The 14,542-nt window shown below is 33.3% G+C and overlaps 1 protein-coding gene across 1 annotated transcript; it reads right to left on the minus strand.

Moving 5' to 3' along the window:
• Positions 1-2,494: 2,494 nt before the first annotated feature.
• Positions 2,495-3,724, minus strand: LOC110227594 (ethylene-responsive transcription factor TINY). The gene has a single exon (XM_021022213.1). It carries the CDS (start codon positions 3,402-3,404, stop codon positions 2,745-2,747), a length of 660 nt encoding a protein of 219 aa, XP_020877872.1. The 5' UTR covers positions 3,405-3,724; the 3' UTR covers positions 2,495-2,744.
• Positions 3,725-14,542: the final 10,818 nt, after the last annotated feature.

Consider the following 14,542-nt stretch of genomic DNA (forward strand, 5'->3'; position numbering starts at 1 on the left):
ACTCTTTATTATGTGTTGTTAATCTCAAGAGAATTGATACACAATATATAGACTAACTTATGTTTAACCTAATTGGAATAGGAAATAGATAAACATGAATAAGTAAATATTCTAAATCTCTTAATCCTTATCACAATAGGATATCTAGAATATTCTTCGGCTTCACGGGCTTCATAGGCTTCACGGGCTTGGTCCGCTGTCTTGCTTCCCAAGTTACCTCAATATTTTCTCATCAAGCTGCATAATGAAACGTGTGTTTGCCTGAAAAAGTGTCAAAAACCTCAATTGATTGTTCAGTGGGTAGGAGGTAAGAAACAAGTGTGTATTAGAGATGTCATCAAAAAACACAACTCTACATGCATGCCTCTTCTTGTAGCTCTTGAAGAGCTTTAATTTTCTTGTTAAACTTAATACAAGATTCCAAAACATGATATATGACGTGAAACCCTTACAAGTTTCAAGACTAGCTATTCAAAATATTGGAGATTTCGGGTTTGAGTCATAGGAGACTCTAATCACATTTTAAATATAGTCATGATTGAATCATATCAAATGGAGATATATGTATAAAAAGATCGATGTTTTGAATGACTGACTCTAATTAATACACATTATAATCATATAATATTGAAACATTGAACGACTAATATAATAGTTAGAAGTAATCATATCAAATGGAGATATTTATAAAGAGATGTTTGGAATTCCTGATGATATCATATTTTCTAGAACATCTATATAGTTACAAACCTAAAAGCAACAATACATAGAAACGGCTTTGAATGCTGCATTATTCTGAGTTAGTTATTCTAATAATCAACTATTACCTGGACGTTGATTACAAAATTTTCTAACAATAAAATGTCAGCTTTTTATAACTTCTTTGATAAAGTTAAAATTTAATATTGTCTTGTCGGAACAAAACATTTTAAAATTAAGGTTTTGCACATAGTAATTAGTAGTATATACTTTTCCTTACTATATCGGACTCCACTATCTAATATCTTTCACAAAGACAATAATTGAGAGCATTCTTGAAATGGCAAGCAAGAAAAAGGTAAAAATTCAAATTAAAAGTTTGTCAAAAAAGTTCATTCTGTGCTTGAAAGGTTATACTTAATTTTATTCCGTGATATTCGAACTTATTCAATTGCATTTTCGTTATTACTGTTTGCATGTTACATTTTTTTTTTTTTGCGTAATATTTGCCTGATTTTTGGGTGCTCTGTGACCTTTTGTTCTTTTATGAGAAAATGAATTTTTTTTGTGTACACTCGTATTCTACAAAGAAGTTTTCAATAGATCTTTACGTTTTATTTTCATTTTCTTTGCCAACGAATTCCAATCGTATATGATTCATACTTTTTGTATTTCTAATTTCTATTCTAGTGATCTAGTGAAAACATACAAAAATTATATCTGCATTCATTTTTTTATTAATTAAGTGAGTATCACTAATCAAAAATGAATGCAAATATAATTTTTTTTTATCAACCTTGACTTGATATTTATTAAAACTGAAACTCTAATAGATGAAATCAAATGTATTTATGAAAAAAATAATTTATATTATAATTTTGATAACGAAATTTAATTTAATCAACAATTTGCCACAATATTTTGCAAAATGTTCATTATACAAATTTTAGTTATCATATTTAACACTTTCTTTTTTTGGACAAACTAAACCATATTTAACACTTAAATATAAATTTTTCATTGTTAGAAATTTTGGATGTTTTTAACGGCAAAGATACCTAGTTATATGTGTATACATGGAACCATAAACTGATAAACATGCATCTTTTTCAAAAAAAAAAAAAAAAAAAAAACTGATAAACATATTGCATATATTGAGTTATTACATTAATCTTTGATTATAGAGAAGTCATTTCAATAGATTCTTCTTTCAATGTATTTAATGGATAGTGACGGATTCTAATTACAGTTAATCATTAAAGTTTATAGCCTTTTATCAACGACGAGATACGTAAGATCGTGACCAAAAAAAAAAAAGTGGGATCCATTTTGAACCATTCATTACAGTTATTAATTTATTTACACATAATCAAACTAAAACTACTTGTATTACAATAGTACACACTATATAGAACTTAGTGCTCCAAAGACCGAAGAGGAGATTCTTTTGTTCTACAATTGGTTCGCAAAAGGAAATGCAATGAGTAAGTCATTGTTTGATAAATAAAATAATAGACTCGAAGGCAAAATAATTCAAGTGTTGGATATTTTAATATGCATCAACAGATATAAAAATTCAATAACTGGTAGTGGAAACAGGAAAAGGCAAAAAACAAACAATTGGTTAGGATTAATTTATGCTTAATCAGAAGAAAGTTTTAACTCTAAGGGAGAAAACTGAAAAGGAATCTTCAATAATTTTAAATCAACAACCTACATGATTTTATATCAATGTTATCAAAAATAATAATAATACTTTTAAATCAACAACCTACATTCAAAATAGAAAGGTACGTGGCTTCCATTGGCTACTATTACTCCAATATTATTTATTTTCCAAATTTTCCACACTGATTATTAAAAAAAGAAACACATGTTTATGAGAAGTATGTACAAGTATTCATATATCGAACTCTCTCACACACAAATTGAGAAAAAGAGAATTTAAAGACAAATAACCCTAAAGTCACCCTACAAAATAAAGGGTTCATTAAAAAGTAATTATTAAACACAACATTACTAGTATATTTTTTTATGATTATGACTTAATAATTATACAGTCCTTGAAGATCCCAATCTTGTGATAACGAGGAAGGAATCATTTGATAATCACTTTCGGACCATTGCGGTGGATAAGCCCATAAGTCTGCAGAGTCAGAGAATATAAACTCGTTACCTAGTTGAGTCAAACCGTCGTAGCTCGATCCCAAACTTGGCAGCTCTACGATCTCCCCTAGCTCCTCGGAGCCGGTCCCAGAGGAAGACACGAGAGACTCAAGCGAAGAAGAAGACTGTGAAGACGAAAACGTTAAAGAAGAAGAAGAGAAAGAATACTGCGAGGTCTCCATGTGTGCGGCTTTGAGAGCCGCGACTTGGATGTCTCGAGGGTTAAGCGAGCTAGGCCGCGGGAAAGAGCCGGCTAGGTCAGGGAAGTTGAGTATAGCGGAGGCTCCTTTAATGCTTAGAGCAGCTACGTCATGTGCACGCGCCGCCATCTCCGGGGAAGGAAAAGTTCCAAGCCATATACGGGACTTTTTCCTCGGTTCGCGTATCTCCGACACCCATTTTCCCCAGTTCCTCTTTCGGACTCCCCGGTAAACCGGGTGCTTACCGGTATCTTTAACCGGTATCTTCTTCTCTTCTTTGCTCTCTTGACTTACTGAGTTAGTTTCCGAGGTCTTGGAAGTACTCTCTGAAGCTATCATTGGTGATCTTACTTTAAGAAGAGCTTTATACCAAAAACATCAATGCCACACTTAACCCTTGTGTTTTTTTGGATTTTGCGGTGTAGAAAAAAAGTTTGGGGATATGATAAATGAATTATTTTGGGGAATGAGTTAATAATGAAGGAAAGTGAGAGACAGAGTTTGATGGGTATTTGTCTCTACATTTATCAATCACTTCCTTATTTATATGCAACAATAGTTTGAGGGTGGAGGTGGGGTGTGGTAGGGGTAAAGGGAGATATGGGACAAATATTTCACTAAGTCTTTAGTAAGTAAAAGAAAAAAGGACCCACGGGCTAAATTGATTTGATGCTCTTAAAAAGACCCGTACATATTTTTATTTATCATGACAACAACATAAGTCCATATTTGCTTGTGTTTTGATGACCCTATTTTTATTGAGAGGTATTTTTTTTTTTTTTGGTTGTTTATAGCTAGCTGGCTTTTGCCAATTTGACGTTGGATACATTCACTTGACAGAACAAAATTTGTGTGAGATCTAAAGATAATAAATAGTTGTGATTGTGACAACAATCCACAAGTTTTCACGTTTATTGTAAGTTATTCCACATTATGGTAACTTATCCTAACCCTATAAATATGACTTTGTATGTCGTATGAATAATAGGATAGTGGAACAACCCAATGATCAAACAGTAAGAACTCTCATTAATTAGTAGAGTATCCAAAATTATAATAAAAGCTATAAGATATGTTTTTGTATATTAATAAGGTTTCGTTTTTCTCTAGTTATATTTCAAACACATTGTACATCATCAATTTTCGAAAACATGAAAACTTTTTGGTCGACCAAACATGAAAATGTTATTATGTTATTAATAGTGAAATATACTAGTAGAAACACGTTTTCGAAACATCAAACTGTAAACAAAAAAAATACATTATTCATTAATCATCATCTATATATATATGTAATATGTTATTATTTTGTTAAAAATATGAGAAGGACAAACTACATCACTAATCTATTAATGGTGATTCTGTTTTACTTTGTATTGATCAGGTCTCTGTTAGACTTGTTCAAATATGTTATGTTACCAAAGGTTTTGTCCGGATCTTTAGCATTGACATCTATGTTTTTGTTGATGTAATTTGGGAAGTGTAGAGAAGTCAGTGGCGGATCTAGAACAAAAATTTAGAGGGGGCGATCAATATTTATATCTTATGTAAAAAAAATAATATATATATATATATATATATAAGAATATTAAATATAAAATATTGAATATATTTTTTGCTTTGTTATTTATGATATATAAAATTTATTATACTATATAAGAAAAGTAAAATGGATACAATATTTCTTTTAAAAATCATTTGAGTTTAAATAAATCAAAGAGTAATGTTTAAAACTTAGAGATTTTGAATTAAAATATTTAGTTTGATTTAAAATTTATATTTACTAGATTTTTTGTTTTTTAGTTAAGTTTTTTTTTATAGAAAACTCAAATATTTGGAAAACAACACATAAAAAATATAAAGAAACCAGTTATCATAATTATGAACCGTCAAAGTTATGGGAAGAGACAAATTTTTTAAACATTAATTTTTTACTTGATACAAAAGAAAAGAAATATTATGGTCTATGCATTTAGATAATGTTGTTATTTCTATTTAGATTTAAATTTGTAACTAATTAGATAAATTAAAGGGGTAAAGAGATAACTAATATTCATTTACCTTTTTTTTCGGTAACGTCAATTTGGTTAATTGGAAAACAAAAATTTAAGGGAGGCAAGATGGATTTTTTATAGGGGGGCAATTAAATTAATTCCTTAAAACTCTTCAAAGGTTTCAAAAAATTAGGGGTGACAACTGCCCCCGTTTTAATTAAGGTAGATCCGCCCCTGAGATAAGTCTCTGTTTAGGGCTATGCTTCCTCATCTTGGCACCCATTGCCTCTTTGTCTTCTCAAAAGTCTCTCTTATTTGGAGTGGTTTGGATGATCAAGCGTCGTCGGTATTAAAAAGATCTTTTTCCAGGTTGTTAGAGCTTCCTCTGCCCTTGTTGCGGAGTTTGTAACCCTTCGGGTTGCACTGGATACACTCTCTCGTGGAGTCTTTGGGATCGTCCTGTTTCGATCTCTTTTGGCTTCCTTTATAAAATTGTATCTTGTATTTATCTTTAGTTTATTTTTTTAGAATATTTTAAAGTATTTTTTGCTTTGTTATCTTATATTTATCTTTTACTGGATTGTATTTCTTCCTCTTTTGAGTGAATTTGAGATTTAATTTCAATGAAAATTATCAGTTTGATAAAAAAAATAATATATTATTCTGCTATCTCAGAACTAAGCTAAAATGGTTTTATTTTTAAGAGGTTATATTATGATTTTGAAACTAAAGAAAAATAAGGTCAAGAACTAATGCAATTATGTAGAAGATTAGGATCTAATGTGAAATCAATGATCTATCGTGTTTCCTAAAAGCAAATTTCATCAAAGTTCTCTTTAGAATGAATATAATATATAAATAAATAAAAGTTCCCTTTAGAATTCAAGAATCAAGACAACTTGACGAGATAAACTATTTTGGTGTAGAGCCGACATAATAAACTTTTATTTTAATACATGATCGTGACTTTTTATTAGATTTTATGAATTTTCTTCTTCGGGGAGAAAATGGTGTGTCAACTGTTTTTATTTATTTTAAGTTTTCATCTCAAATTTACTGTTCAACTATCCCTTATCGTGATCTCGATACATCATCATGCTTGTCACTACAGAAACATTATCTATGTATAAAATTAAATATATTTTTTGTCAACTATAAAATTCAAATACTTTTTTTTGGTCTAGCATGTGTGTTTATATATATTCATACGCATTTTGAAAAAAAAAATATATATATTCATACGCTTATGAGGTTCCTCTATAGGTATACAATACAGAGGATTCTGATGAATTTAAGTAGAAAAGTTATATTCGAGATTGTTAAGCTGCAAAGTCTCAACTTTCTTAAGGATTTCTGCATGCACGTTTTTATCCAAGAGATCCTTGCATCCTTTTATTTCCACAGAGAGAAATTTTCTATAATTCTTAGACATTTATTGCATTGTAATGATGTGGGCCCAAAAATTGTAAATAATTGTTAATGTAATTGTAGTCAATGGTTGAGAGTATCTATGAATTTTAACAATCTTTTTTTTTTTTGGGCAAATTGAATTTTAACAATCTTTGCAATCGATTTTGGTATTAAATATCTATTTTTTAAAAATCGTTAAGCGCTAAGAATTTAGAATTTTGATAAATCTAGAACTTGAAATTTAATCTTATGTAATTATAAATTAAAAACTACATCAATAAATAAATAAACGATAATTTTCAACGGTTAAGACTTGAGACCACATATTAACAAAAAACCGTATGATTCAGAAGGCATATGGCCGTTTTGCATCTAGATGGTCTGTTTTTAGAATACTAGCAACATCCATGTGTAAATAATGAAATAATGGTTTTGATTGGTAACTATGTACCGATGTGGTACATGATGTACCGCTTTGATAATTATCAATTACAAAAGCAATATTAAAAGCATTACCAAAAGCAATACTCAAAGTTTTTTTGTACAACTTTTATATCAATCTTTTTTAAAGTTTTACATTATTCCGTAAAAATTTACCGTTAAAATTTTTGTAAAAATTTTGTTACCAATCGGATCAATAATAAATTATAGAACATCCACACACTAAAATTTTTATCATGTTACCAATAATTTGTATCAAAGAAGAGGGTTAGACTTAAACGTTAGAACAGTTTAGGATAACCCCTTTTTTTTTTTTTTTGAATATCTGGAAGTTTCAAGTCCGAAAAGATTACTCCCAACGGGCGTCGAACCCAGTATCTCCACCTGGAAGATTTACCACTAGACCAACACAACGTTGGTAGGATAACCCCCTTTTCACACATGTGAAATCAAACCTCTAAACTAAATTCACGGCAGTGGTTGGTTTTGTGAATAATTGGTTTTGTGAATAATGTAAAATGTGAACTTATTCAATTTTTCCGTTCATACCCAACTGGGTTCATTATCCGGTCGACTATCAGATGCAACTTGATGAAGATTTACAGTATTACATGGTGAAGTTCAACAAAGGAAGACCAAGCAGTTCAGAAGAAGATAAACAAGACAGATATCTCGAGAAGAATTGCTACGAAAACTGCCAGAGTCATGGGTAACAAGCTATGAGAAGATACATCAAGCATCTCAAGCACCGATCCAGTCATCTGACGTAAGCTTTCACTCTAGAAGCGATGGAACCACTGAGATAAAGTTCGAAAAGCCTAGATCGTCTTTTCAAAAGAAACTCTTTACTCAATTCACTATCCAAATTGAGGAGCAAGAGTTCTATGATCCCGTCAAAAAGAAAGATCTTCAACCAATCGCTTTTGGTCAGAATGGAACTGTTGTATATCCATTCAAAGATGAGAACGGACATTGTTACTTCGATGTCTGCTCATGCACCGCATGTTTGGAAGATTCTTATGAATCAGATGATGAAAAGCGAAGAAGACGGAGAAAAAAGAAGGATCCACTTTATAAACGCTACCTTGAAGGAGATCCTACAGTAGGTCCACTTGGTGACGACAACTACGACTTCATAGTCGAGTATTCAACAAAGAAGGATGACTCAAACCAGCAACTCATGATGATAAGGATGGATTTTCCTCCACCAAAAGACTTTGTCAAGGACAATATTGTGCATACACCAAAAATTGTTCCGAACAACATCAACTCCTCTGGACCCGACGAATTAAGCCAAGCAGAGAAGGTTCTCAACTGGCAAACAGAAAATGCCTTTGTTCAGAATCAATTACTGTCATCCATTAGCCACAAGATTGATCAAATGTCGGAGAACAACAATAGAAGATTCAACAGTCTACAAGGAGCCATATCAGAGATTCAACAGAAACTCAGCAACTTGCACCTGGAAATGATGTCTATGGCGAAACAGATGAAAGTTAATACATCTCAGTTCAGAAGTAAAGAAGCTGAACAAACCAATCTTAAATATCAACTCAAAGATCTTCAAAGGAGCCTAGAAAGTCTAGTCTAGAATCAGAGGCGAGTTAATGTGTATAATCCTTTTGACTATATGTCATCTGGATTACCCACATATCAAGAATCATATTCTCCAGGATTTCTGTCTGGATATCAAGATCCAAAACCAAAACAGCATGTACCTGGATTCTTATCCTCTGATGAAGCCTTTACATCTCGGTTTGGTACAACTTCAACCAGCAATTTCAGAACAAAGGTGGCAAGATCTAATCCAAGGCGTCAAAAGGATTCTGAGTTTCACATCAATCCATCCAAGAAGCCAAATTTCACATCTTTATCAAGCCATGAGTCCGCTCAAGATGAAAAGAAAGAGGATGTTGCAAAAGAAAAAGAAATTGCGATGATCGAGTTTTTGATGTCTAGTTTACTAGACAATCTTGTGAAAACATCTGATGACGAAAGACAAGAATTGCAAGTTCAATCAAAAGAGCAGCAGTCGCTACCAATTGTTACAATGACTCACATTTCAGCTCTTTCGGATTCAACCTCTTCTGTCAATGAATCAGAAACAGATGAATCTCTTCCAAATCAGTTTGCAATAGGAGATGAGTCACATATTCCAAAAGAAGAGCCAATCTATGAAGAAATTTCAAGTGACGAGGAGATGGGCTATGAACCTCAAGGCGTACCAAAGAAGCAATTTGCATCAAAGATAATGGTGTTCACATTCGATGACATTCATTTTGAAAAATGGAATAGTCGTCTTGACGAATTTCATGCGTGGATGACCTCCGAAGCAATCACTTCCCCAACAGAAATGGTGATACAACAATTCACATCGAGACTTTCAGGCGCATTAAAAGAATGGTGGAATTCGCTTGGAGAATATCGGCAGCAGCAGGTGTATCAGACAACGATACCTCTACTTCTTGGAGAAATACATAGAGAATTCGTTGGCACCCCAAGTCATCTAAAAGAACAACTACAAGAAGAGTTCTACACAGCAAGGTGTTGTTCATTGAAGAAGAGAGATTTAGCAAAGCATTTCGAGCGACAAACTCGAAGGTATTATGCTCTCAATGGTCTAAACAATCCAAGCCTGAAGCAAGTGTATCTCTCATCCATAGACGATTACCTAAGTCAACAAACAAAGCTGTATATCAGAGATCAAGGGCAGACAATCGAAGAAATCTCGATTGGACAAATCCAGCAGCACGTGTTCAGAACCCTTGACAAGCTTTGTAAGCAAAAGGAGTTTTGGTCAGAATTCATGGACAAGTCAAAGCATCTTTCGAAGATATGTGCTCGCCCGGATCTGAACATCAAATGTTCGAAAAAGAAAAAATGTTCATGTGAAGATCGACGAAAAGACCGAAGAAGATCCAAGAAATCATTCTTGAAGTCGAAATATTTCAACAAGACTAAACGCAAGCGATTCTTTAGGAAGAAGAAAAGCTTCAAGAAAACTTCGAGATGTTTTCTATGCAGAAAGACTGGGCATTTTGCAAAAGACTGTCCAAACAAGTCTAAAAAGAAGAAACAATATCTCATTCATTCGATATCCAAGATAGCTCCAGATCTTGATATCGATAACCACGATCTTGAGTCAATACTATCTTACGATAGTGACGAGAATGATGCTATATGCAGTTATTCAGATTATGATGAATCTTCAGAATCCTCATCCGAAGATGAAAAAGATGATTGTTGTTTCAAGATTACCCAGATGCCTCAAGAAGATGAACTTCAGACACCACATCTACCAGTAACCATCTTTGATCCTTCCAAAAGAGAAGAGCCAGTGCATGCAATCGCATTCTTCGACACAAGAGCTCATACAACAATCATAAATCCAAAGATTCTCTCACGAACCATGTGGATGCCTCATCAACAAGATTTTAGAGTCGCGAATGCTGGATCCCTAACGGTTAAGCTGAAATCAAAACCAATCACAATCGAGCTTTTCCCTGGATGTCAAGTTACTAAGGAAGTACTAGGTTCATCTGCACCTGGTAAAGACTTAATCCTTGGGTGGGATACTTATTCGGTACTGAAAAAGAAATTCGGTATTTCTCTAGAACCAAGAGGTGTGAGATGGAAAAATCTCTACAAGGCTTTTACCACGATGCATCGCTTGTTCTCAATCGAAGACTCAGTATCTGCAGAATTCAACAAAATTGAAGAAGAATTAAAGATGACATCATGTGCTGATTCACACACGGAGTTCCTTCAAAAGTGTAATCATCCGCTATAGTTAAACTCAAGCTTCTTCGTATCCTTACAATTCAAGGAAGATGTACACACAACACCAACAAAGGCAAGCCATGCAGGAATGCCTCCAACATTGTTGCAGAAGGCAAATGAAGAATGCAATCAATTGATGGATCAAGGTATCATCTCAAGAACAAATTCTCCATGGGCATGCAAAGCGTTCTACGTTAATAATCGTGCAGAACAAGCAAGAGAAAAACTCAGATTAGTTATTGACTACAAGCCGCTAAACCAATATCTGCAAGACGTCAAGTTTCCACTACCAAATAAAAGAGCGCTTCTCCAACATCTCCAAGGTGCAAAAATATTTTCGAAGTTTGATCTAAAGTCAGGATTTTGGCAACTCGGCGTTCATTCTGAAGAAAGATACAAAACTGCGTTTTACCTTCCAAATAGACATCTTCAATGGAATGTCTTACCCTTTGGTCTCAAGACGGCGCCATCGCTATTTCAACAAGCAAAGCTATTTTTTTTTTTTTTTTGGACAAACCCATAATTCTTTGTTTATCCCTATATATTTTATAATTTATTCTATATAATTTTTATATGTTTTGGAATTAGTCTTACATAAATATACAAATTAAAGACAAATTCTAGGGAAATAACAAGCACAAATTAAATAATTGATGATATAAGACAAAGTTGGTTACAAATTTGGGTATGAACATATATACTAATTCAAGTAGCAGCAACGATCGACGTTTTGCGTTCCTTAACCGCATGTTCGATATCCATACATGCATTTAAAATTGGTATAAATATTCTATTATAGACTAAAGATTGATTGATATGGTTGTGGCGATCAAACTTCTAAAAGGTGCTAGTCGCTACTCATTTGCTGGATGGCCAACTTGCGATTACGCCGACTTAACGATGACTAGTCGATGTTATTATTTTATGTTATTTGATAGTTTTGTATTATATATTTGAAAATAGAGCTTAATATCGTTGAATCTTATAATTATATGATCAATAAATCACAATGCATGGTTTGGCAGTGGTAATATTTAGGGGTCGATCGATCACAACCGAAATTATTAGTTGTCCAACGCTAAAGTTGGTCAAAGTATATAATAAACTAAACCATCACGGTAGGTGGGTGTGACTTGTGAGAGAAAAAGTCTATTTTTGATGGAAAAAAACAAGGGATATAAATGTTCAGATTCTAAGAATATAATTAATAATGTTCAGATTAATAATGTTTAGCTATTTTATGATTTTTTTTTGTTTTATATAAACTCTATCGGCTGATCCGGTTAGCTCCGGTAGAAACGCACCGAAGTGCTTCAGAGTGGACTTCTCCCCGAAAGATCACCACACTATAGTTAATTCTATACATGGATGAAGAGAATTTAAAACATCTTAGTTTTGTAGCTACCTACATTCTTGAGTTCGAATTAGGTTTAGCTACCAAAGATAAAATGCAACATGTTTTTCTATAAGAAATTAGTTTTTTTGTTTGTTCATTGATATTATCTTTATACAAAGCAATTTAGTCCTCTACGATAGCTCTATCAGTTGATTTTGGAGAAATTTTGAGAGTGATTAAGATTAGATCATGGGTTCGAATTCTACCAACGGAGAGAAAAAGACCAATTTACTTTATCATGGTTTTTTTTTTTTAATAAAAAATAATCGATTAGCCAAAAAAATATATTTAGTAGTTGGATTACTTGGTGACTAACTGGATCATTTGACCAATAGTCTATAGATTGGTTAAGAATGAAGTTTAACGGCAATTGTAATAGAGCGGTTAGTGTGATTATTAGTATGGATGCATTAAATACGTTGAAGTGGTACGAACAAATTATTGAACACTGAATTAATGAAAAATGAGAAACTAAAGATAGCAAAATCTCTTTATCAAAAAAGAAATTAATGGAAATTGTTTTGTTTATTTAGCATTCACTTTGTTTATTTTTCTTACTAATTTTAGTTTATAGTACATTAACTAAAGTATTTCTTCAATTATTTCATTTTCAGATTGTGGCCAAAAGTAGTCCATCCAACAAATTTTAATAGTAATCAATAACAAATAATATCATCTTGATCATCTTATTCCACAATCAGGCCGGCACTATGGCCACTAAATAATTTGTACTTGTCACTTCACCATAAAGGAAAAGGGTCATGTGTATTGAATATTGATAATAATAATTTACTAATAATAATATGGATCCGATTGGTAACACACATAGTAATCAGATAAATTATACATAACTTTGAAACATAAGCAAATAATTTTCGAATGGGTAAGAAAAAGTGTTTATAAATCAACCTCACCTTGTTGATAAAAAAAAAAATTAACCTCACCTTAAATCGTAAGCAAATATTTTGTTTTAATTCATAGAATCTTTTCATGATTTTGTAAAAAATATAGCCCATTCCCCCCAAACAGTTAATCATGTCTGCTTTTACCAAACCAAAATTGAAGCAGGCCACTTTGTTCTCTGGAGAGACGAAGCTCTATTTTTTTAATGAAGTAATAAAACGTATGGGTATATATGGCATAGTCTTATGTTTCGGCGCTAAAAGTATAGAGTATTAACAGAATTTTCTTTTATTATTAGATGATCTTTTTTTTTTTTTTTTTTTTTTTTTTTTTTTTTTTTTTTTTTTTAAATTACTTTTTATATATATTAAATTCATCCCAAACTGGGCTTTGGCTTTTGGGCCAGCGAAATTACACGGATACAAAATAGGAAAAGCCCAAATCGAAGATTGACGGAAAAAGAAGATCTGATCCGGACGGTACACCGGAAAACACGAAATCTAACCTAGAAGACCGACGCTAACAAGGACGACTCCATAGCAACAGAGTATTCGACGACAAGCAATCAGCCGGAGTTAGCGGTTCTTGCCTCAAGCCATCGCCGGAAACACGCCACAACCGGAACATTCCTCTCGGAAAGGTAGATCTGCCACAACCGAGACCTCTCCTCTCTTCTCCCCTACCTAGCAAGAAGAGAGAACACAAATCTAACCCTTACCTCCTCCGTCAAGCACCCTCGAACCAACCCGAGCAAACCGAACTTCAGATCCGGCGAAGAGAAAGCCAAACACGGCGGCGGCAGATGGAAGAGGCTCAAACTATCCACAAACCACACAGATCCGGCCAAAGAAACCCGCATCTAGCCATCTAAGATCCTGCCAAAGATCTACCGTTAATCTCTTCGCAAAGTGATGAAACCCACCAATCCAAAGCCCAACTTCCGCCGCAAGCCAGAGCTACATCTCTGAAGCCACCGAGCCGAGAGAGACAGTCCCAGAACCGCCAGCGTCCTTGACCAGCAGAACGCAGGAACCGCACCTCCAAGCAGCCGAGAAGAAGAGCCACCAACTTGCATCGAGCAGAGGATCCAACCACACCACACATCACCGGAGAAGAAGGCGCCCACCACCGCTTCAAACCCTGACCCAGCCACCGGCGATGAAGAACATAAAGCTACGGCGGCTGCGACTCGAGAAAACCCTAGATCTAAAACAGAGGAGAGAAAAGAGAGAAAAGGAAAGGAACGATTGTCCATTATTAGATGATCTTATAATTAAAAGAATCAACAATATAAACTTAGATCGTGATATTAAAATTTGATTTTCTCAAATGTTTACATGATTACTGATTTTTGATAAGCTTGAATCTGGTACAAATCAATATCAATGTCACACGTAAGGAGTTCAAGCAAAAAGTTTAAACTGAGATTGCGGTCTATATATATAGAAAACACTTACAAGAGCCTCGCTATTATCTATATGAACCGCAGTTTTAGATTAGAAAATTTCTATAAATATTTGTATTTACTCTAATCTACATTGTATTATGAAATT

The sequence above is a fragment of the Arabidopsis lyrata genome, assembly GCF_000004255.2.
Source record: "Arabidopsis lyrata subsp. lyrata unplaced genomic scaffold ARALYscaffold_6, whole genome shotgun sequence".
NCBI classification, from domain to species: Eukaryota; Viridiplantae; Streptophyta; class Magnoliopsida; order Brassicales; family Brassicaceae; genus Arabidopsis; species Arabidopsis lyrata.

Coding starts and splice junctions, on each gene's coding strand:
- LOC110227594 (XM_021022213.1), bottom strand. CDS start 3,404: ATGATAGCTTCAGAGAGTACTTCCAAGACCTCGGAAACTAACTCAGTA.